This window comes from Molothrus ater, chromosome Z, assembly GCF_012460135.2.
Source record: "Molothrus ater isolate BHLD 08-10-18 breed brown headed cowbird chromosome Z, BPBGC_Mater_1.1, whole genome shotgun sequence".
In the NCBI taxonomy this organism is placed as follows: domain Eukaryota; kingdom Metazoa; phylum Chordata; class Aves; order Passeriformes; family Icteridae; genus Molothrus; species Molothrus ater.
In genome coordinates this window covers 38,529,372-38,554,585 of record NC_050511.2, presented here as the reverse complement: position 1 = coordinate 38,554,585, position 25,214 = coordinate 38,529,372, and the positions used below count along the sequence as shown (strand labels likewise).

Sequence of the window (25,214 nt, the reverse complement as noted above, 5' to 3'; positions counted from 1 at the left end):
TCTCAACAGAGTTTTTTGGTAGCTCAGTTTCATTCACTTTCTGTGAAGTCTTTATTTTTGCATTATGTTTTTATAATGTAATCCTGATGAATTTATGACAGCCATCCTTAGCATCATTAGATACATCGTTAGATGTATCAGTATCTCACAGTAGTTAATACATTCAGAGATCAGCCATGTAAAGCAATAGCAATTGTGTCTCTACAAGCTGAAGACGTTTTAAAAGTTTAAGAAGTGGACATTCCAATCCAATCCCATTTCTGCTACCAGCTAAACTTGGACTTCCAGAAGGTGTTTTGCACTTTCTCCCAGTAAATGATTTTGCCTGTCAGGCCTAAAGAATGATAATTCTGAGGAAGGTGCTTGCTGTCTTCCCTGCTCTTCTGTCGGGATGCTGACTAAAACTGTCTGTGTGCAGAAAAACTATATTCTGCTGCTGACAAAGAGCAGCACCAGACAAGCTCAAACATATGAGAGAACATGAAGACAGAACTCCCTAGAGAGCAACAGGAAGCTTTAAATCAAAAGGCCATTATTTTTCTGTGCCCAGTAAGAGACAGGATAGTCTTCATATCTGCTGTAGAACTTCAACTCTTTGTATCAGTTTCTTTATAGAAGGTTTCAACCCTTTGTGAATAGCATTTGGCTGCTGTGGTTTTTTTTTCTCATGAGGTCTGTGTTCTTTATCAGTAAAAACAGAGATTGTCACTGGTGCCATCAGGTACTGCTTGCTGCTCTGTGGCATGTGTGACTGCTTGTGATTGTGGTACTCAGGATGGGGAAGCAGAACTGTGTCGCACTGGCCTCATCTGTGTACCATTGCGACGGACTGAAACTAGCTTCATTGCTTGGTGTTTGAGTAACACCTGTACACACGTATTACAGAGATGCACATGGGAACAGCATTCCATGAGGAAGTGGAGTAGAAGAAAGCCCATAATGGCAGTCAAAGCCGAGGGAGATGGGCTGTGCAGGGTATCAGGAAGAGAGGTATGAAGTCCCTTTCTGGTTCCCATCCTGGCAGAGAGAGGGTGCTGAAGGGTGAGAAGGCAGGGTGGAGGCAGGATGTCTGTTCTCCATGTAAGTCTAGCATCTTTCTCTGTACATTGCTGCTTTTTGGGTTGGTTGGTGAAGGCACATTAGAATATTATTCAATCTTTGTATGTGATCACTGGGTTGTAAGGGAGTTTTATTTCCTATACCTCCTGCTGTAGTGATTATAGGTATTGCAAAGGTTCCCTGCCTTTGCTATTGCCATAAAATAAGCACTGCAAGGGATACTTTTCCATATGCCTGATTTATCAAAAATGTTAGCATCTTTCAAAGACATAAAACAAAAACATTGTTTGTGTGAGATGTCCATGACTATTAGAGGCATGATTCTGTTGCTTTGAGTTTTCACTGGCACAAGGTTGCTGAATTGCTCTAATGCTACACATTTATAGTCCTGAAAAAAATTAAAAAGGTGGTGTTGCTCAAACAAAGCAGAACTGTGTCTGCTCCTCGGGTGCTCAGATGGAAACACCTTGAGGCCCATAGTCTTCAGAAGGGAGGTTCTCCAGAAAATTGTTTGTGTATGTAAAATTTGTCTGAGAATTTAGGCTCCAAAACCAGTATGTATTTGTGGGAAACTTGGCTTTGGTTTCTCAAAGTCTGTCCTCCACATTGGTAGGCAAACATTTTTATCCCAAATGTTTGTCTCTCAGGAATGTTCTTTTTTAGAGAGAGCTTGCTGTCTACTAAGCTACTGGTTGCATCTGGTAGTGCACAAGGTAACTATTGAGTGGTTAATAGAGGTAGTGTTCATGTCCAAGAAAAATAAAGAAATCTCGGACTATGTGATGCAATTCCAGTAACCTGAAATGAAACATTGTAAGACACTCTGAAAAATAAGTATTTAATGCCTTCAGAGCCGCTGAACAGTAAATTAATAAGCAGTGACTTCTGGTCATCCCTGATGGCTTGATCTAGCATTGATCTGTAAGTGTGACAGTGGTCAAATTTACTCCTCAGGCTAGCTGGTATGGAAGGGACTGCAGTAATGGATTCCAGACTTCTTTGTTAACATGCTAATATAATGAATGCCATGTAAATTTTCACTTTGGTTGTGAGAAAGGTGTAGATAAGACAGACATTCTCAGTGGAATGAGCACATGAGCTGAATGACACAGGAACTTCAAAATGGGTACTAAGCCAGTGGAAGGAAATGTGTCAAAAATTGTGCCAATGAAAACAATCACAGTCTTATTCTTACATCATTGAAGGGTGTATCAGTGTTATGCACCAGTCTTAGTGCAAATTACCTTGACCAGCTTCTGTTCCAGTTGGTGGGGAGGCTCAGGAGGAGCAGCAGTTTGTTTCATGGTGTAGGATGCTGACTTGCTCAAGGCAGATCTGGAGTGTTCTGGCAAAGAGCTAAGAGGGAAGCCTGTGGATATCAGAGAGGGTGGGAAGGAGGAAGGCACTTTCCTTGTCTCTGGAAAAAAAACAGCTTTTTAATTATAACTAACCCTCAGCAGCAGAGATGCTGTCAGTTACACTGTTTCATGTTGAGCAATGGCCTTCAAATACATCCTTGAGAATTAGAAGCAGATATGTTAAATGTGAAAGAATGCCACAACACTGGTGTTAGTGCTTTGCTGTTTTGTTTTTTTTTTCTCGGAAAAAAATTGTAGCTAAATCACACAGACGGCATGGTATCTCATTTTTTATTGGCAGAAACCCATGACACTGCTGGAAGGGTGGTGTACAAGCCACTGCACTGTCTTATCACCAGTCATGAGACTCTGCCTTGACCTGTTACTTAAATCATCTTTTGATTGTGGGAGTTCTTGCTACTGACTCAGCCATCTGTGTACTTAATCATAAGGAATCATGTAATGAAAGTCTAGAATACCATCAAGTGGCTTTTGGTATATCAAAAAGGACAGTGATATGTGGATTTTTTCCTGATTTTTTGATCAGAGTATTAATGTGAGATGGTTTTGACTGTCTTTGATATAAAATAGAATTGGAAGTATGTATGCCATACATAAAATTTCTGTTAGTAGCATTTTGAGTGTAAAATGTTGCTATTACCAAGGTGAAGAAAACAGAGTCCATAAAGGAAAACCATAAAACACCAGCATTTTGTTCATTGATCATATTTTCCCTTATATTGTTTGTGCTATGGTGTGCAAACACTATCATGACTATAATGCTTTTTTTTTTTTAAGTGTAAGGAATGAATTCCTGCAGAATGTGTGTATGAATGCAGGTAATATATATATATCCAGCACAGTGGCTTTAGTACATTTCCATGACATTTTTAGTCATTTCTCCCTTAAGCTTTTGCACTCCTTGTGGGTAATTGGAGGAAAAAAAAAGAGCAACAAGAGGCTTGATTTTAATGCCTGTTCAGCTAATTGTGCTGATTGTGTGGGTTGAAGATATGCGAGTATGGCAGGCTCCAGTGATCTTTGCAAACTTTTAATTAAAATAAATTGAAGCACAGCTGGTAAAAACTTCATTTTTTTTGGTTTTTCTTTCCCTTTTGCTCTCTTTTACTCCTAATATGTTGAAAGACCACTGATGTGTTCACTTGCTTCTGGTCTGTCCATATGGTTTAACATAACCTGGTTTTGCAGCTGAAAATTCTGTCAATGTACACTTGACTTTTTTTACCTGATTGCTACATTGTATAAAATATTTGCAATATTTGGAGCTACTTTTACTATGTTTGGCTGAAGAAATGTAGATAATGGACCCATCAAAGGAATAGTTAAATGGTGTAATGCCTTAAGAAGAATGCGAAGCAGATCTGCTGATGGGTTCTGGAATCTGTGCCCAGCTTCTTGGGTGGTTTTGCTACTCCTGGTTGAAAGGTTAGAAAGGGAAAAAACAGCTTCTGTTCTGATGACTGACTTGCATGATGCAATTTTGATTAGCTAGATCTGCCTTGTTCAGTGAAGTTAACGTGGTTTGACAGGACCTTGATTAGGAAGCGATCATCTCTGTTGATAGTAAACAGTTGGTCACTTTCAGCAGAGGTGGGAATGATGCCCTTTGTCTTGCATGAAGTATGATTTGTTGGTTCAAGTTCTGGTTAAATTCAAAGGGAAAGTGTGGGTGGAATGGGAGAGAATATAGTACCAGGAGAGAAGTTTATGGTATACTCGCCAGTCCTCTTAATGTTGGGGCTTTTTTGTCTTGACTGGCACTGAGAGATAAAAGAGGGAGAGAGTCACTTTGTCTTTGAAGCACTTGCAGTGTAAAGGGTTGTGAAAGAAAGGTCTGGTTACAAAACATACAGATTAGGATAACTCTGCTCCCTATTTCTCATATTCCTGTAAGATGAATTAAAAATCCAAGTATCAAGGACTACTGATTGGTGGAATACTGTGGAAAGACAGCAGTGAGCATAAACCTGGGGCTGATGAATGAAAGTATTTTTAGAGTTTAAATCTTGATAAGAATTAGCAATAACATTTTGTTACCATGCAAATGCAGTCTCAATGATAGTATGTCCTGTCATTATAGTAAGAGTGATGTTAAAAAGTTCTAAAGGGACTCTAGGTAAAAGGTTGTACTTTGATTTGTTTTGTTTTGTTTTGTGTACTGTGAGCTAGTCTCTGTTCCATGGTATAAAGGAGGTAATCCCACATGTGACAGGCTGAAAAAAAATTGGGTGTGTTGTGGAAACACTTATTTCTTCAAAGAATTCTTGAACAAGAAATTAAGCAATGCTTCGTGCCAGAATGTCTGTATGGTTTAATTGTTGAGGGTCTCATTCTGACAGCTTTATGCATGCAGGGGCCCAGCTTCTTGCCTGGTGGTCGTTTTAGCCCCAGGGGTGTTACGGGTGGGTTGAGGGCCCAAGTGATTGAAAAAGTATGTCCCTGTTTAGGCTCAGGAATCTCATCTCTTACTCTGCCAACTGGTTATGGATCAGTCTTTTGTTATATGACCTAGGAAGAAATAAATATATGTGCTTAATTTCTGTTCACACTGTTGCAAGCTAAACTTTGGCAGTAATTCAGTTAGCCAGTGTCAAGCTTGCTAAGACTGAGAAAAATGTAACAAATTAGACCAGATCTGTAGCTTGGATTTACATTCTTGTCCTCCTCATCTGGATGTAGTCTTGATTCAGCTAATAGGCTGAATTAATTGACATTGCCTCCCACATGCCTTGGCTAGAGAGACTACAGGGGAGGTTATATGAAGTATATGAACTCTAGCTGGCTGGGGTTTTTGTAAAAGGAAAGACAGTTTTCCATTCTTACGCAATGTTTTCTGGCAAGGCAAATTGTATCTAGCTCCCTCTAGAGCCTGTCGACTCTGCAGTCTCCCTCTGCCTCGTTTTTTTTTTTTTCTTTTTTTCCCCACCATGTTTTAATATGGAGCACACCGTTTGGCTCATGTGGGTTTAGAAACAGATGTTGCACGTGAGCAATCTCCTACATCACAGCACGTTAAGCCAGGTAGTGGGCCACTGGGGTAAATTACTGTAGACAGACCTTTCTGCTACACTCAAACTGCATCTCTTTATATGAACCTGACATTTTTTCTTTTTTTATTTAAGGCTGAAAGAAATACTTCTGCTCACTTACTCTTTCCCTTCTCCATTTTTTTTTTAATACCTAAGAGGAACATTTGCCTTCTATCTTTGCCAAATTATTTAGTAGAAGAGTGTAAATTAAAGCCATTATCTTGAAATGTGCTTTTGGAGTAGACTACATACAAGTATAAGAAATTGTAGCATAGTATTTCTTCTGGTCTGCCAGGTAAAGTTTTTCCTTTTTTCTTCCTCTTCTTTAATTTTTACACTTGGGATATTGGTTATAATATAGAAAAAACAGAGGCTCCAGTTCATGCATCAGTGTTTCAGTACAGTAGCAGTAAAAGTATTGTAATGAGGAATGTGGCGCTTTTTTCAGAGATACTAAAAGTTGTTCTTAGTTTTAGAGTTACGCAGTGGTCAGTTTGAGAAAGAATAGGCCCTGCACACAGTCAGGGTTTTCTGACTAGAGAGTGTTCATCAAGAGAATGCAGAATAAGCAGGTATTGGCTAATACAAAGTCCTTAATATTTATCCATCAGTTGGTGGACGAGTGAGTCAGGAGTTAAATTACACACGGCAGAAGATTGGAGAAGAGGCCATGTTCAACCCCCAGCTCATGATCCAGACTCCACAGGAAGATGGTGCTAATGTACTAACAACAGAAGCACTCCGACAGCACCTTGAGTCTGCACTTCAGGCCAGCAGAGTACATGTCTATATGTACAACAGGTGAGGGGAAAATCAAAAATCTTCTTGATCATATGTGGTAGCTGAAAAATGGATGCGTGCTTTCCTTAATGTGTTTTTAAATAGTTGGCACTTCTGAGTGCCCTTGGGGCTGTGTTTTGATTTGAGTGTCACTGGTTTCTGATAGCTTGACACTGTGGCATGATAGCTGTGATAAATTGGCATTTAAAAAGTAAGATGGGGGAAGTGGTGTTATGTGAGGCATGCCACAGCATGCAGCATTTCTTTAGGTAAAGGTATAATGTCTGTGATCTTAAATGTAGAGCCTTATGGATAGGACTCCTAACATTGAAAATCCTTCCATGCTAGAGTTGAATTCACTTGCTAATGTCATAATGAGGTACATAATGGCTGTGAACAGTGGCAGAGGCTAGTGTTCTTCCAATAGTTTGGCTATAAAGGGAAATGCAGATGTGGTAGAAATGTCAGCGGGTGGAATAAGAGCTGTTTAATAACATAGACAACAGACTGTGCCTTAAAGAGTGTCTGTGGCCCCATACTGATGGTTGGCAGTTGTGTGTTGTCCAACAGAAAAATAATAATGGTGCATCTCAGGACCTCAGGAAGGTACCAGCACAGGGCTAGGATGTCTCCCTGAAAAATGGTTCTGCCAGGGTTACTAGTTACACAGTGATGTGCCTAGGAGTCCTGCCTGTGAGGCACAAAGCTCCCTGTGTTTCAGCAGATCTTTTCAGCACACCCAGCTGGTTCCTCCATGAGCTACTGCTAAGGCTCCAATTATCTTTTACACAGCTCCTGCCCTAAGTCATTAGAAGCCATGGTAGTGGAAGTTGTACTACAGCTGAAATAAGAAGGCAGGAATCTTAATGGTTCATTTGCTTCTGCATGTCTTGGTCCGCTGACTATATTTGAGTCCTCTGAGCTGGAGGTGGCTTTTCTCTTACTGGTGTCACCAAGTGATACCTTAAGTCACAAGCAGTCTCATATAAATGAGACTGACAAAAATACAAGATGTATTTTTGTCCCATGAACACATGTTCACTATCCTGTATGTATAAAAGCATCTCCCTCCTTATTTTGAGTGAGTTTTACAGAGAATATGGAAACAACTGAAATAAAGGCACTTTTTTTTTTTGTGAGATCTAATATATCTCTTTTTAATAACATTTGCCTTACTCAATGATTTGCTGCTTGAGGCCAGTGTGTGTATATGAGTCACAGTTTTAAATGTCTGTTATATTTTCAAAATTACTTCTAGTAATTGTGCAAGAAGAAAATATTTGTCCTTCACATTTCTTACAGACAGTGGAAATTGGAACATTTGTGTTACAAATCAGGAGAACTCATCACAGAAGCAGGTTACATGGACCAGGTATGTGTAGCGGGCATTCAATTACAAGGTTTGTGTATTTTCATGATTCAGCTTGTGCTGCATTGATTATATTCTCGTGTGACTGTGTTTTTCCTCTTTCTGATTTTGACAGATCATAGAATATCTTTATCCTTGCTTAATTATCACTCCTTTGGACTGCTTCTGGGAGGGAGCAAAGCTACAGTCAGGAACTGCCTATCTATTGTAAGCATGTGTTTCTGGTCTGAATGTTTTAAATTGTATAACTGTGTACAGTGCTTCAGTTTCATTTCCATTGTTTATTCAGATTATGATTTAACAGGAAAAATAAAATATGAAGTGTAGTGTATCTGCATAAAAAATACACATATACGCATATATGCATGGATTTTTTTTTTCATTTAACACAAGGTTTACCTGTTTCTGTGAGATTATTTGTAAACCTCAATTTAAATCCTCTTTTATTTTTCCTGTGTTGCTAGCATGAAAATTAAAATGTAAATTCTGAGTTGGAGTTTTAAGAATTTTATGCTTTACCTTTTTTTTTTATCCCTGGAGCAAAGTTGTTTCTGGTGGATTTTTTTTCCCTCCATAAAATACAAAAACATTGGTTGGCTGGGAATTTTAGACCTAAGAAAATGTCTTGAGTTAATTTCCAAGCCTTCCTGAGGAGTAAAGAACAAATCCTTTGCTTCAGAAACCATTAAAGAAAGCATATATTATATTTTATAGATGGTTTCTCACAGTTTACAAGTGTGATATTAGATGCCCTGAGTTCTTTAAAGAGTTAATTGTTAATCTGTGCAGGCATTTTCTGTTAATTATGCAAGAGTTAGCATTTGAGTTATTGTTTCTGTCCTGGTTTGCATGTCTCTGCAAAAGCAATTTGCAATGGCCATCTCCTAACCTTTAGTGTACAGTTTTAGATGGGGAAATAAGGGGGTTTGTGTTTTCTGGTTGGGAGATTCAGAATAATGACTTAAGCCTGGTTAAGCAGATACAGTGTGGTTTGAACCACAGAATAAGGCAGTCAAAAGCCTTTCTGGTCTGTCAACATCACAAATTCAGAAGTGGGGGGTGGGAGACGTGACAGTGATAGTGGTGACAGCCATGGTAGCAGGAAGGCTTGATGGTTGATAGTCAAGCTGCCAGGGCATTTGAAGGAGCACAGTATTGTTACAGATAAACAAAGATCAGTTATATTGATTGATTACATTTGCAAGATGATTATTAGACTAGCAAGAAGTAATCTGATACTATGAGAAAGGCTTTCTTTCCTCAGTGCCCTCTCTTCTGTCCCTTTCCCCTCCCCCCTAATTCTTTGAAGCAGCAGTTGGTTGCTTTTTTGTTATTTAGGTTCTTGATAATTTGTTTTGCTTTGTTTGTAAGTGAAAGTATTTTTAACCACTTTTACAAGATAGCTTTGTAAGAACCAAGCATTTTTTTTTGTTCAAATTATAACTGGGCTTCAAGAAAAGTACATAAACAAATCTAATTAAAGCATGCCTTACATTTTATGAAACAGCTTTACCAGAAAAGGTTTTAACTTGTAGCAGAAAATAACTCAGTTATTTGTTCAAACATGAATTTTAAAGTACGTTTATTTCAGAACTTCTTTTGTCTTTTTTCTATGTGTCTTTCTCTCCTGGTTGCTCTTGCAGAGGGAAGCCTCCTTTGCAGTGGATCAACTTTGACCCTTTAGAATTCTTGGAAGAGTTAAAGAAAATAAACTACCAAGTGGAGAGCTGGGAAGAAATGCTGAATAAAGCGGAGGTTGGTCATGGTTATATGGATCGACCCTGCCTGAATCCTGCTGATCCCGATTGCCCAATCACAGCTCCCAATAAAAATTCCACCAAAGTAAGTTTGCTTGTCCTTGTGCATGTCTTTTCAAGGGAGGCTGGGGGGTGGAGAAGGTTGGGGGGGAAGGTCAAACAGACTAGAAGAAGTACCGTTTTCTTCCAAGCAGTATATGGCTTGTATTCTTGCATGATGTCATTTTTCTGTTCCTATTACCCGCTGTTAGCTCACTGTCATGGATTTTGCCTCCTTGTGTGATGCAGTGCTTAATCCTGTACATTCAGAGTGAAAGTACAGTTGTCAGCTGTTGCTGTGGCACTGCAGTGATGTGGCATTTCAGCAAACTGGTGCCTCAGACAGACAATAGCCACTGCTGGAACACAGCTGCTGCTGCACCCCCATGCCATGCTGAAAAGCCTTTCCTCAAGTAGCTCCAATTTTGTTGATTTTTTGTGATGAGTTCGAAGTCCGTCACGTTAGACTTTGGAGAAATTGCCATCTGGTCAACAAGCACCTGGGTGTTTTCTTAGCTTGATTTGTTGAATGCCTTTTTCTAGTAGACTACCCAGATGGTCTTTAACATCCATGATTCTAGTTCACTGAGTGCTGAATTAAGGTATGAATTTATAAAGTTATGAAACCTATTAACTGCTTCTTTGTAACTTTTTCTAGCCTCTTGATGTAGCCCTTGTTTTGAGTGGTGGATGCTATGGACTGTCAAGAAAATACATGCATTGGCAGGAGGAGCTGATTATAGGTGGTACAGTCAAGAACAGTTCTGGTAAACTTGTCAGGTAAAAAAAATACTTAAAGAAAATGTCAGTTTTAATTTGTTAGGGTTTATTTTTTAGGTCACGGTAGGAGGATGATGCAAACTCTATTGCCCTTCACATGTATTATAAATTTCACTTCAGGATGACACGTCTCAAGAGAGCAGAATTTAAAAGAATGCTTTGGCTGTTGTTTAAATATAAAGTGGTGTCATAATTTCCTGCTTCTTATCTCAGAATGATGGTGTATGTCAGTCAGAAAGAAAGCTTTTTACTGACAACTTTGTTGTTTAGAATGTATGTATAAAGCATTGAACAGTCTGTAAAGCACTGAACACCTTTGATCACATTTTGAAATATGATCAAAGGAAAAAGGAAGGAAAATAATGTGAGTAATGTACTAACTCCTTTGACTTCTCTCAGAATTCCAAAATATTCACTGAATGTTTTATTCAGGGTCAATACAGAGAATAGTCTATTTTCATGTCCCTGTGTTGTTAATACAACTTTGAGTAGTAACACAAACTCAAACCCTTTGTTTTAGACTTCTAAACGAAGACATAGAGCACTGGACTTTAGTGGGGAGATAAAACTGTGTGATTTACTGTTCTGAAAAATGCAGGCCATACTAAACAAAATGAAGTATAATTTTTTCCAGAGAACTTTTAACCTTTTTAGCATTCACATAACATATTGATGATTCTCTCACGAAAGAGCTAAGTAAGGCACTTCCATTGAAAGAGAAAAAGGTTCCTTCTCTTACTAATTAATGGTTCCTTCTTATTAACCAATAAGAGCTTCTGAAATTGTTGGATGGAGTTGCATATTGTGGACATTCTGGGTGGATTGCCTTTGTGTATTCCCGACAGTTTATTAGGCATGAGGAGTTTAATCTACTACCCCTTCTCTCCAAGGGGTATAAAAGACCAAGGTCTTCAAATGACATTTTGCCAGCATTTACAAGACTTCATAGAAATAACTGTTCCTGTGGCATCCTCACAGCAATCTGTCTTATTAAGCATGAACTTAAGAACAGATTTGTAGGGTTATATTCTTTTTTCCTGACATTAATCCTACTGAAAATAATGTCAAAACTCTTATTAACTTTAGTGAAAACAGATTTAGCCTCAATAGCAGTACAACTGCACCAGATACACAGAAGAATAATTATACTCTGTTCAATTTTAATACAAGCATGTTCCCTGTAAAATCAAGAACTCAAGCAAGCTCCTGTTAGAATTGCATTGGCACCTCATGCCATGAAAATATTTTCCTGAAAATGCTCAGTTTATGCCTATTTCTCCTCTCTCTTCTCTCCGTGTCACAGTGCCCAGGCTTTGCAAACCATGTTTCAGTTAATGACCCCTAAGCAAATGTATGAACATTTCAAGGGGTATGAATATGTTTCACATATCAACTGGAATGAGGATAAGGCAGCAGCAATTCTGGAAGCCTGGCAGAGGATGTATGTTGAGGTAAAATTGAAAATAACTTAGATACTATACTATAAAGTCCTACTAAGGGTCACTGCCTACTTTTTATAGTATTTCCTTAAGGAATATGCTTAAAACAGGACTGAGTAATTACCTCCCTGTTTTTAAGAGTTCTTCTGGTAGTTTGTTGGTTGTTTTTTTGGCTTTTTTTTCTTTTTTTTTGGTTTGGGTTTTTGTTTGTTTGTTTGGTTGGTTTTGGTTTTTTGTTTTTTTCCAGTAAGAAGTTGCTTGGTTATTCCTATATGAGAAGCCATGAAGGTTTTACTTTTTCCTGCCTGGGACAATTTTGTTTAGCTGGGGCTGAGAGGAAACCAAATAGCTAGCTGGAATTTAAAAGCTTTTGGTTGGCGATTATTCTAAAGGTGTCTGGAAAACATTAGCCACCCATGGGCTGCTCCCTCAGCAGCAGCCCAGGTGAGGAGGCTGTGTGACAAGGCCTGCCTTCTGTGTCCCAAACCCTGCCCTCCACTGCGCTTCTTCTGACCTCTGCAAATGGTCTGACCTCTGACCTCTGACCTCTGGCCAGGCAGGGAGGGGCAGAGACGTGGCTGGCCTGGGTTAAGTGCAGAACTGGTACTGCCTTGTGGAGTTACAGGAAGGGGTTCAAGTTAAGTGTTTGTAACGAGCTGGGCATGCAGTAGGCTTTCCTGAAGGGCTCAAATTCTGTCTCATAATCAGCAGCTTGCCAGAAAAAAATCAGGAAACACCATCAGTGTTTTATCGCATCAGCATAATATCTGTGTAGAGCATGGGCTTTAGCAGAAACATTAAGGCAAAAAAGATTTGATTTCAGATGTGTGCTGTAGAAGATGGTAATGACTTTTTTGACTAAATTACTAAAATGAAACAAAAAAATTCTTTATTCACACAAAGTTTTATTTTTCTTTTCATAGGTTGTTCATCAAAGTGTTGCACAAAATTCTACTCAGAAGGTGCTTTCCTTCACTACGACCACCCTGGATGACATCTTGAAGTCATTTTCTGATGTCAGTGCTATCCGAGTAGCTAGTGGCTACTTACTAATGGTAATAAAATAAATCTTTTTAATTTTCTTTGGTAGTAGAGCAAGGCTTAAAAATTTACTTTATTGTTACCAGTTTGTAGTCCAGAGTATTTTACAAATATTTAAAGTAAAACCTACAGTTTGTAAACTTTACCTCAGACTTCTCACCTATTCCATTTTGTAACCTCTGTGACATGTGTATTCTGATTAAAAATTGTGTAAGGATCTGTAGGTGGATGGGGAGAGACAGCTGATAGATGAGGACATTCTAATATTTTGGTTTTTTTCCCCCAAATTCCCCTCTCTGCCTCCTCTCCTTAGCTTGCCTATGCCTGTTTAACGATGCTGCGTTGGGACTGTGCCAAGTCTCAGGGTGCTGTGGGGCTGGCAGGAGTCTTGTTGGTTGCACTCTCTGTGGCTGCAGGATTGGGCCTGTGCTCATTGATCGGAATTTCCTTTAATGCTGCCACAACTCAGGTATTTAGAAAACACAAGTCTGCTGTTAAATGGCAAGTACTCTGTTAATGAATGAACACAAGTAAATCTTTGAGAAGTAAAGTACTGAAAAAATATTTTGGCTCTAGATTTTTACTTTACTGTTTTTCTATTTCATAGTTTATGCTGTGATAAATTAAATTATCATGCTGACAAGTGATACTGAAGAAAAAACAGGTATTATGTAATCTGTATAATTCTTGTTAGGTTTTTCTGTGTCCCAATACAAGTGGAGGCATCCTAAGTATCTAAGGAACTGCAGATTTGTTTTTACATCTGAATATACTAGGATGTTCAAATTCTGAAAATACATGGAATGTAACTTGAATTATTATCAGATATTGTCTGTTCTGGTGAGAATTTGTACCTGTTAATGGTATATTTTAAATTCCTCAGCTACATTCCAGAATAAAAGTTAATACCTGTATTGCATCATTTCCATTTTCATTTTATCCTTGGATTTGTGTAGAGTGTAATGTAAAAGTTGCTATAATTAGCCATTTAATGGCTAGCTGCATGGCAGATCATAACATAATCTATTTGGGTTTTGTTTTGTTTCTTCCCCAAGGTTTTGCCTTTTCTTGCTCTTGGAGTTGGTGTAGATGATGTTTTCCTTCTGGCACATGCATTTAGTGAAACAGGACAGAATAAGAGAATTCCGTTTGAGGTAATGACAAAATGGTGAAGGAAAATAAAACAATAAGTTTCATATAGGAACAAATACTCATATCCAGAATTAATCAGTGGAGTTGTTTGTTTTTTTTTAATAGCTTTCCTAGGGTCTAGAAATTCTTATTTCTGTCAAAATACGAAATTATAGCAATACATGTGGTCCTAGGACATTTTTGAATGTTCATATTCTTGTTTCCTTTTCTTTTTTTGTAGTGTCTTAGGTTTATTTTCTCTTGAAATTTTAATTTATAAACTGTTACATAAAGACAGACTTCCATAATCCAAATTCTGCCAAAAATTTCAGTGAAAATTAATGCAAATCTAGGAATGAACTCAAATAGGAGTCTTGACAATGAGATGATGAAATGATTTTAATAAAAGATCACATAGAATAGAAGAGATAAGGGAGAAAGAGAGGGAAGGCAGTTACCTTTACTTTTTTTTATGGCCCTAAAATTGAGTTATTTTCTGTATTTTTCTCTTGTTTTTATTTTCTGAAGTTTATTATTGACCATGACATTTCAAAGCATAACATATAACTGATAGGAAATCTAAGGCATCATCACTTTTATGATTCTTTACTTTTATTAATATTTTTAGTCTCAGTCCAAATTTTCACATCCCAAGTACATCCCATTTAAAACTAGTGTATATTTGCTGATTTTGTTTTGAATGAGCAGTCTTCCATGTGCTCTCTCCAGCTGGTTTTATATGTAGGTAGTGCAACCTCACTCTATAATCTCTGTCTGCTTCATAATAGCCTGTTGGGTTAGGAAAGGGTCATGTGTTTATCTTGATTTCTTGGTGGGTTTTGTGTGTGGTCCCTAGACTTGGTGGAGTTCTTTTTGTTTGTTTTGTTACATATTTTTTCAAGATGTGTGGCTATGTTATGCCTCTCTGCTGTTAATACATGCTTATTTTGTCCGAAAAATGAGAACACCGAGTGATTCTACCGGTAAAAATTAAATCCTTCTCAACAGCAGATATATTTGATATATTGTCAGCACCCATTTAGTTTTGTGTTCTGAAGCTAGAATCAATTCTAGTCATGTTTTCTGCCCTCAAAAACTTGAGAAATTCATCTATGTTCCTACCGAATAGTAAACTTGATATATAGTTTTCTCACATACTCTGAATTTATCTTCAGAATTTAACGGTGATAATTTTTCACTGGTACTGTGTTATACCTGTAGGATGACCCCATCATTTGCAGGACATCAGTTTATTCGCCTGACTTTTAAGATGCATCCTTTGTTTTGCAGGACAGAACAGGTGAATGTCTAAAGCGAACAGGAGCAAGTGTAGCCCTTACATCTATCAGCAACGTTACTGCTTTCTTTATGGCTGCCTTAATTCCTATTCCGGCTTTAAGAGCGTTTTCACTCCAAGTAAGTTTATACCCTTTATATCCAAGTAAGCTACCCATTGTTAGCTCTGATGCCCTGTGGAAGTGTGATAATGGTACTTGTTGGTGCTGGCACTGAAGCCTAATTTTGGTGCTCCTGTGGTTCACTGAGCCAGAACCTCACTGCAGCAGTACCACAGACCTGGGCAGTAACAATTGCTGTCTGCTCTCCATTCTCCTGCTCCCTCTTCTCATGCACAGAGTCTCTCACATCCTGGTAGCAGGTGAAAGAATACTCTGTCCCACCACAGCTGGGTTGAATGCAGAACCCAAGCTATATGTAACTAAGAAGAAAAAAGTTCCCAGAGGGATTTGTATTCTAAAGTCAAGAGGAGTAGGTTGCAGTGTAGTGTGTACTGTACTGTTTCTCAGCAGCAATTTAATCCTTTCATTCATGTTTGTCCAGTTTGCTGCTCTTCAAAACTACAAGTGCAATTGCAGCAGTACATATGAATTTGTAATTTTAATAATTACTGTAGCACTTCTTACTCCCTTACTCCCAGTAATTTTAGCAAACTTGGAGAAAACTTAATAATTATATGTTCCAGATGGGTACAAAGAAAACGTGAATTTTGTGTGCTGAACCATGCATTGCTTGCTCTGCCTTCCTCTGTCTTCTTCTATTTGTTTGTGATAATATATATTCATAAATATGAAATATTTATGATATTGGAGAAGGATTTCTTCTAAAAGTGAAGACTGAAGAAAGATTTGGAAGTCTTTCCCCTGACACTAGCAATTTATAGCACTACAGTGCACTGTACTATTTCATAGTTATTTTTCTTCTTCTCTGGCCTGGTTCTCCATTGATTTTTATTCTCATTGAGCCCTTGGCTACCGAGAGGAAGCAGGGCTGCAATTTTTCCTAACACATGTGGCAGTTGTTGCTGTTCTCAGAGATTTAAGTATGCCTGCATTAAACTGTAAAATGGTAAACTGTGATTGCAATTATGTTACTAATAATACAGAATCTGAAAAATACAAAAGCTAAAACCTGAAGCATTAATAATTTGCTTACATTTCCTTCTCAATAGACAATTTGATAGAGAATAAGAGAGAATGTAAAGGCCTCATTGGTTTTCTTTATCCTTTAGCAGATGTTTAGCCTTGAATAGTTAGCAGTGTTTAGCTCTGCTGATTTACCAAAACCTAGATGTCTCTTCTTACAGATCATATGATAGTGAATTGTTTTATTTTATAGAATCACAGAATAGCTTGAGTTGTAACAGACCTTTTGAAGGTCATCTAGCCCAACCCTGTCCCCTACACCCTGAGCAGGGACATCTTTAACTAGATGTCTCTGGGCAACTTGTTCCAGTGTTTTCCTACCCAAATTTTTAAAAAACACTTCTTTCTTATATCTAATTGAAATCTACCCTCTTTTTTTTAAAGTCATTCCTCTTGTTTTGTCACTACATGACCTTGTGAAAAGCCCCACTCCAACCTCCTTGTAGCCCCTCTTTAGGCACTGGGAGGCTTCTGTAAGGTCCCTCCAGAAAATTTTTTTCTTCTTCAGGCTGAGTAACCCAAATTCTCTCAGCCTTTTATCACAGGAGAGGTGTTCAATCCCTCAAATCACCTTTGTGACTCTTCTCTGGACTCACTCCAACAGTTCCATGTCCTCCCTGTGCTGGGACCCCAGAGCTGGATGCAGGGTTCCAGGTGGGCTCTCACCAGAGCAGAGCAGAGGGGCAGAATCCCTTCCCTGGCCCTGCTGCCCACGCTGCTTTGGATGCAGCCCAGGACACGTTTGGCTCTCTGGGCTGGGAGTGCCCATGGCCGGGTCATGTCCAGCCTCTCACCCACCAGCAGCCCCAAATCCTTCTCCCCAGGGCTGCTCTGCATCTGTTCATCCCCAGCCTGACCTGACACCATAATACAAGTGCAGGTGCAGGACCATGCACTTAGCTTTGTTGAAACTCATGACATTTGCATGGTAAAGACTAAACTTTATATGTGAAATACTTTTGGTAGTATATAACTTCTTCCACTCAAAGAAGTTATTTATGTCTCCTAAGTCTGTATCCCAATTTCAAATATTTGACAGGTACCTTCAGCAGCTAACACGATACTGGAGGTCATCAGACTGTAGTATCTGCTCTAAAGAAGTTGCTTCAGCCTAAATGCATTTCATAAAGAAATATTCAACACAAATTGGCCATTTTGTTGTAATCCCACTGCTGAGTTGTTGAGTGTGAGCCACTAATATTAATTCTCTCTTATCTGATCAAATTTTGCTCATTTTTTAACATGTTTTCACTCTTCAATGTCAGAATGTGAGAGGTTGTCTTTGGAACATATGTGGAGACAACAGCTGTAATTGGTAGTATAATCAGTTAACTTGCATATGCCTGTCCTAAAGTAATTCATTTTTGCCTACTGCCATACTACAGACTGAGTCACTGAAAGTTTAAAATAAAGTCTGTATAGCACAATGACAAACAAAAAGCTTCCAGTGAGATTTCAACATACTGTGTTATTGTATGAACATGTTGATATTATTCAGAATAAAAACATCAACATCTTTTATAAGGCAGTGATTAATATGGAATTTATGTGTAGGAACCCACATGAGAGCCCAGAAATTAGAGTTTGAATTACTCAAACTTTTCTCACTTGGTAATTTGTCTTTGCTGGAACACAGTAGCCCTGTATATAAGAGGTGAAACGTGCAAAGGAGGAGCAGTGGGCAACTTATGTTCATTGATGTCAGAGCTGCATATATGACTGATACACTTATAAGTTAGCAACCACTAAAATGAAATCCTTTGTTGTTAGGAAGGAACATCTATTAGTTGCTTTGCCTAGCTTCACAAGGTAAAATCAAAATCAGGTGATGCTTTGATCTCAGTACTTGGAATCAGAGAATCATGGCAGTTTTGGTGGGTGGTCTGTATTTTTGTATGGATTTCTTTATTTGCAGTCTCCTTCCTCTCTCTCCCTCTTACTCAGACTTGTTTAAACAAGAAGTTCTTGCTGTCTTTGATGGCTTCCTAGCAAGACTTAAAAAGCAATAAAATACTGCTGCATTTACTTTTCACAGATACTACCACCTTCTCATCTAGATAATGAATTTTTAACAGAGGGGCTTGAAAAAGAAGGATTGTTCTTGACCTTGTTTTGCTCTTCATTCACTTTTCTTAAGACATTACAAGGTAATTGTCAATCTTTGTATAATTTTGAGGCCCAGTATTGGTAAAATAACCTGGCTGCTGAGGGAGAATAAATTATTTCCTGCACCTGTAAGATAAACTAGTTAGAAACTCATGTTTTGCACATCAGTGCCTTCTTCTGTCTTAGCTTCAGTCATATTCTGCCAGATAAAGCAGTTCATTGATACCTCTGAGTTGGTTATTTACTTTATGGAACTTGAACACTGCAAGTCTGATGGTGTTTTAAGAGTCTGCTAAGGTTAGCTCTTTCCAAAACTTAAAAAGTGGAATTTAGTTCTTTTGAAAGTGAGATCTTTGAAGTTAATTACATGCACAAGTAGGGACTGTTTTAGTTCTTTCCCTGTTCTATTTTTTTTCATTTGTTAATCTTATTAGCCCCTTATTTAAGCAGTTTTAGGGCTTTGAGATCACTGAATATGACCTAAATACTCAGTTGTAGGAATCATCTCTAAGAGTGCTCAAGACTCTAAAGGAGTAGCTCCTGAATTTTCAGATATGTTTTGTTTCTTTAAATGGTGGTGAAGGAAGAGGTTATTGGAGAAATCCACTGAAAGTTTTGAAGCTTGCAATAGGAATGTCTTAAACACAGCCCTTTGTTTTGAGTATAAGTGAAGGAAGTCATGGTGGAGTCTAACTACCTCTGGGCTGTATTATTTCCTAAAACAGACTGTTCAGAGACTGTCACACAGTAAAGATGTGCCCAGGAAAGATAAGGTAAAAAAATTATCAACCTCTTCTTTCTTACATCAGAAACTACCTTCCCCAACAGCAGAGGAGTGGTGTGGATCCACTAATGAGCAGAGGTGGAACTTTTCCCAGGGAGTGTTAGAAATAACTTTTTCCCTCACCACAAGAATGACAAGTTTTTTTCCTAAATGCAGAAGTCCATTACCAGGTGGCAGTGGTGGGTTTCTGGAGGGAAAGAATGTATGCTTTTAGGCTCATTCCATTATCTTACTCTGCTGAAGTGGTTCATCCCCCACCTTTCCCTGCCCCTGACATGAGAATTTAACAAGCAGAATTAAAGCCTAAGGGAAAAGGGGGCAGGGGATGAGGATCTGAGCCTGTACCATATCAGGAGGGAGTTGCAGATAGAGAGCAGTAGGGTGGAAGTTTTCCTGACAGACCTCCTCATCTGTTCATCACCTCTGGCTATACAGCACACCCGGTCTCCTTGGGTGGGCTGCCAGGAATGGCACATAGCAGCACATACTTCAGCGGGGCCCCAGCACATACCTACCAGCCTGGCTCCCTGCTCCCTTGCTGCCTCCAGCACAGACTGCCATTCTTCTGTCTCCGTTAACAGTTGCAGCAGCAATAATATTTTTAAGCTGTGCATTATGAAAAGATGCAAAAACCATAGCATGTTTCTCAGGAAGTGACCAACATAATTTTTTTCTGATTAATGGAATTTTTTTACTGCTCTCTGATCTCATTTCACTGAATGCCTTCATTTTACACCCTTGAGTAGGTCCCATTTTATTCCTCCTAGGCTAATCTTACTTTCACTAATTTCCCAAGGAAAAGGTCTGAGGCCTTTTTCTCTCCCATTTGACCACTGGTCTCCAAAGGTGCGAGAGAAAATGCCCTGTTCTCAGAAATCATAAGCATGCTTTCAGCCTGGGTGCTGTCTGTGCTTGGGAAGCTCAGCTGCCACAGTTCCTTGTTGCCTTTACAGATTGTGGCTGTTGTCAGGACCTCAATGCTTGTACTTTCCTATTCTGCAGCACTGTGTGTACAAATGACATTGGGAGGGCAGCAGTGGCAGATGCATCAGAGCAGGGACTGAATCACTCCTCAGTAATTCATCCTTTCCTCTCCTTATCAAGTCAGAGGGTGGGTTTTCTTTGATGGGACAATGTATTAGAATTCATACAAGAACTTATTTAGTTGTGAAAGCTGAGAACAACTAATCCTTGTAACACTGAGTTAAGGTGGGTGAGATAGAGCATGCAATATATAGGTAGTGCAACATTAAGCTCTAGGAATCTATTAAAATTAGAACAGAGATTGTTTTGAAATATCTTACTTGCAGGGTAGTTAGTACATCAGCACTAGGATGGCACAGTGGAAAATCTAGTTGTTCTAAAAAGAGATGTAAGTAAGCAGATTTACTGTGTGTTGTTGGATTAGTTTTGATGCTTCCTAAAAAAATCAAATGTCAATATACCTATCCTTAATGGCATCTCGACCACACAGTTAAGTATTACTTTTCAGATTCAATAATATTGGTGATTCAAGGATGTTGGGGTCTAGAAAGGGAACTGATATGGCGTGAAGTATTTGCAGTTTATAAAGCAGAAACAGAGGACTTCTGTTAGTTTTTCAGCCATATTGAGAGGAATAAGAATTATTGACTCAGACCTCAGCTATTTTTTCCAAATCTCAGTAAATCCTAGCTGATCCTTGATACAAGATCTTGGTTAGGCACAACTAATTATTCATGTTATATGGGTGATTCAACCTCTTTTTGGTTTAGCACCAGCAAAGAAAGCAATTGTAAGAATGAGGTCCAACAAACACCTTTCTTTCAACAGCAGCCATTTGTTTTTCTGACAGATTGAATTAATTCTAGAACAGATCAAAAGCAAATCACTTAATTTTAAAGTCTTGGCTATGACCTTGCATACCTTTCTGTGTGAATATTTATAAATCATTAAATAATCATTGGATCTTTTCTCGCAAAGATGACTAAATACTAATTTGGCTTCAAGTGCCAGGTAAATTCTGTTTTAGTAGACTTGTCTGCAGACAACCAGCAGTACTAAAATCTTACTTCAAGCAGGCTGGAGATCAGGAAAAAGAAACAGCAATAAAAACAGCTTTTGTATGCACTATATTTATGATTGAAATTACCAGAAAATATTTGCATAACTAGTTGATTCTGTCATTTAAGAACAGTAAAAACAATATCTAAGCTTTTTATTATATTCTGACTATTTCAAAACTGTAAAAATCATTCAGGGTGTTATTACTTTGATTTTTGCAGATAAATTTAAGCAATTTATAGAATTTAATTGAAAAGCAACTCAAGAATTTTTAAAACACGGATTTTGGATATCACATTGTTTGTACTGCCAGTTTCAAGGTCTGATCTCTCAAGATCAAAAGAAACCATATATTTCTTTTGGGAAAAAGGACATCACATTTATATTGGGTCATTTTTGTAGCCCAACTTTTGCTGCTCTTTAAGAATGTATTAACCCAAGTAGTCATTATCTTAGAAGTCACAGGTGGAGGGACTTGACAGTTTATATATAGATAGCTGGTTTATCTATATATATGAAACTGGGATAGTATTGAGATTGCTGCTTACCAAATGGGTAAAACATAAGGCTTTCAAAGGGTTTTTTCTTTTCATTGGTTGTTGGCTAAAAATTTTTTTCCCCAGTGTTTCTCCTACTCTTAAAACTCTCTTCCAGTTCCCAGTGCCCAGCTTTCCCTTTGTGATGGGTAGGGCTCCTAACAATTCTGCATTACAAATAAATGCTATCAATAATAATGATAGATGCTGCACCACATATGTTTATGGAAATTCTCTGGGAATCTCTGTGTGGGAAAGGGTTTGGAGTATGGTTTGAAAGGAGGTGGGCGGGGAGGTTGTTTTTTTTCATTATGTGATACTTGCTTTACAAATTAAATCAAGTATTTTTGTTCCAATTTAAGACTCATTTTGGTAGACTGGCTCATAAATCAAGCTCTGTTAAACACAGACATATTAATACATATATTTGCTGTGTGGTGTTGATTTAATTTTGATTCTACTTAAAAAATATTCCCTGATAAACTCAAAATATTGCTCTTTCTTGGTTAAACCCTTAAGTAAGACTATCAAGTGCCCAGTATTTCACTAACGTGATAGTTTTTTAAAATTTACTGAGATCTAATTCTCTGATTTAATAACATGCTTTAATATTATTGTGATACTTAAATTGCTTCAGATCCCATAAATGTAAGACCTTCAGTTCTAGTTTCAGTTTATCTTCCATTTTATTTTGCTTTGAGACTCTAAATATGTCAGAATTTTATGTAAAAATATGATTACTGAGTCAACAGGCTGTTTTTCCTCTTTAAAAATAATCACAACATATCCAGGCACAGATGTGTTATAATAATATGAGGTTGAGTATTAAATTAATTAATCACAATAGTCCTACCATAATGAAATGGGAAAATATAATCTCTCAGTTTGCTCAGGCAAAAGCATCAGATGGAGTGCAATGGTAAATGGGAATGAGAATTAAAAGGGATTTTTATGTGTTGTAAAGCTGATGCCCTAAATGAAGTTTAGCAGCATTACTTATCCTGTGATTGTCCCTAGGCAGCAGTTGTGGTGGTGTTCAATTTTGCTATGGTTCTGCTGATTTTTCCTGCTATCCTGAGCATGGACCTTTACCGTCGGGAGGACAGGAGACTGGACATATTTTGCTGTTTTACAAGGTGAGAGTTAGCAGTATCTTTGTCCTCTCTGTGGTCACCAATCAGTGCATCCATTCCTTGTCAAGAGTGGGAGTTCTTCGCTAAAGTGGGGTCAGCATGTTATTGTTACCATTTCATTGCTAGTGACTGGCTTACATTTGCTACCTTGTTTTTTACCTGCCTGAAGGGAAAAGCTGAAATACGTCTGTCTCCCTCTCTTCCCCCATATACCCTTTCCCCCACAGTTTTCCCTTCATTTCTACATATGTTCATTTTGACTGTTGGAGAACAACTTTCTGAAAGCAGATGAAAGACCCTCTATTTAGGAATATCTTGAAGTATTTTTAGAAGGTTTTAACTTACTGCAAGGTGTCCAATGCCAGTACTGGCTAATCTTGGAAAGGTGTACATAACTGGGGATACTGAGAAGCCTGACTTACAGTAAATCATGATATGTTAAGTTTTATGCATTTATGCCTTTAAACTTAAATAAATAAACTGTGAAATTCCCCTTAGGTGAGTTTTTCATAGCACTATAAGGAATAATCACTACCATTACAGGATAATGCTTGATAAAGTGTCCTTTGTGGCTGCAGTAGTAATACAGAATGGTAATACTGCCATTCTAAAGCATGTACAAACATACTCTCACCTGATACACAGCCAACTCTGAGCCTATAATGGGGGTTAGGAGTCTGCTGTCGTCAGTGGAGCCACTGCTTGGAAACCAAACATCTTTTCTACCTTAGTTTTTGCTTTGGACTGCAGTGAAGAGGATGAGCTACATTTCTACACATGTACTCATACTGCCATAACCAAGATGTGGAGAATCTTCATTGTGACATTTTAGCCTTTTACATGCATCCAGGAGCCAATAGTTTAGTATTTAATGTCAAAGGAAGAAAACATTTTACTAAATTTGAGTCTGAGGGAATGCTTAAAACAGGGAGTGGATCCCAAGCTATTTCTTACTCAGTCATAGTTCCAGAGAACAGCTCAATGTATTAGGGTATTGGAGCCCTGATTCTCAAGAATTCAGGACACTCCATTCATTCCCTCATCTAAATGTGGGAATAAATGTGGATCAGAATTCAGCACCAAATGTGGATCAGAATTCAGCCCCTTTTCATGTGAAGAAATGCAGTTAGTGAGAGCTTGCTTTGATTAGGTAAGCAACATTCTGAATTCCTCTCGTTTTTGTAGGATTTGTGCACTTGATGAAAAATATATGATACTGTTTAGTATCATCCATTTGTCATTTCGCATGTACAGGAATAGGCTTGTCTCTGATAATTATATTTTTTAATATAAACTAGGTAACTGCTAGAGTTTTGCATAGACTAAAATAAAGGGAATACTTCAGTTCTGTGGTTTTGTCTCTTCATAAGGCCCATCCTTCCTAGAAATTAATCTTTTCATTAATACTTTAACGTTTTCCTGATTTATAAAATATTCAGTTAGTATATGGCAAATCATTTCAACCTGCCTCCCAAAAGTCTGAGATCTTATCCAGAAGGCTCAAATATCATTTAACAGTTACTTCATTTCTTCTAAACACAAGAACTAGCTATGTCATGCATTACCTCTTCATCTAAGTATCTTAATTCTCAGTGTGGATACAGAGATGCAGACTCACACACTTACTGCGCATTCAGACTGTACAACTACCTGATGAGCATGTGTAATTAATGGAGTGATGTGTGTACATGTCAATGTCTTCAGACAGATGCTGTTTCCTTCTTCCTGAAGGACAAGAAATTAGCACATATTCTCAGGAGCTTACACTATGAAACATATCTGAGAGATGTTTCCTAAATGCACAGAATGCAATTAATATCTAAGTGGTACACGTAATTAGTGTAAACTGTCCGGTAGAAGTAGAAAAAAATCTCAGATTAAAGCATGTTATCCTATCTAGCCCGATTAAAATAAGGATCTGTCTCAATGCGATCAGATGGCTTTTTCTTCTCTTACAGCCCGTGTGTCACTAGAGTGATTCAGGTTGAGCCTCAAGCGTATGCAGAAAATGACAATACCTGCTACAGTCCTCCACCCCCGTACAGCAGCCACAGTTTTGCACATGAAACCCAGATTACAATGCAGTCCACAGTGCAGCTGCGCACAGAATATGATCCTCACACGCAGGTGTACTACACCACAGCAGAGCCCCGCTCAGAAATATCTGTGCAGCCAGTGACAGTGACACAAGATAACCTGAGCTGCCAGAGCCCAGAAAGCACAAGCTCGACGAGGGATTTGCTTTCCCAATTCTCAGACTCCAGTATACATTGCCTTGAGCAACCCTGTACAAAGTGGACACTCTCATCTTTTGCAGAAAAGCATTATGCTCCATTCCTCCTAAAACCAAAAGCTAAGGTAATCGGGG

General features: G+C 38.3%; 1 protein-coding gene across 1 annotated transcript in view; it reads left to right on the top strand.

The window, feature by feature from the left end:
- The window catches only part of PTCH1 (patched 1), a 67,275-nt gene that overhangs the window by 17,434 nt on the left and 24,627 nt on the right, over window positions 1-25,214 (top strand). Inside the window, exons 3-14 of the mRNA XM_054517897.1 lie at window positions 6,079-6,268; window positions 7,550-7,619; window positions 7,732-7,823; window positions 9,260-9,458; window positions 10,071-10,192; window positions 11,496-11,643; window positions 12,555-12,686; window positions 12,986-13,141; window positions 13,728-13,826; window positions 15,094-15,219; window positions 22,731-22,849; window positions 24,805-25,204. Of these exons, the coding sequence (XP_054373872.1) occupies window positions 6,079-6,268; window positions 7,550-7,619; window positions 7,732-7,823; window positions 9,260-9,458; window positions 10,071-10,192; window positions 11,496-11,643; window positions 12,555-12,686; window positions 12,986-13,141; window positions 13,728-13,826; window positions 15,094-15,219; window positions 22,731-22,849; window positions 24,805-25,204 (1,853 nt within the window). The remainder of the gene's footprint in view (window positions 1-6,078; window positions 6,269-7,549; window positions 7,620-7,731; window positions 7,824-9,259; window positions 9,459-10,070; window positions 10,193-11,495; window positions 11,644-12,554; window positions 12,687-12,985; window positions 13,142-13,727; window positions 13,827-15,093; window positions 15,220-22,730; window positions 22,850-24,804; window positions 25,205-25,214) is intronic.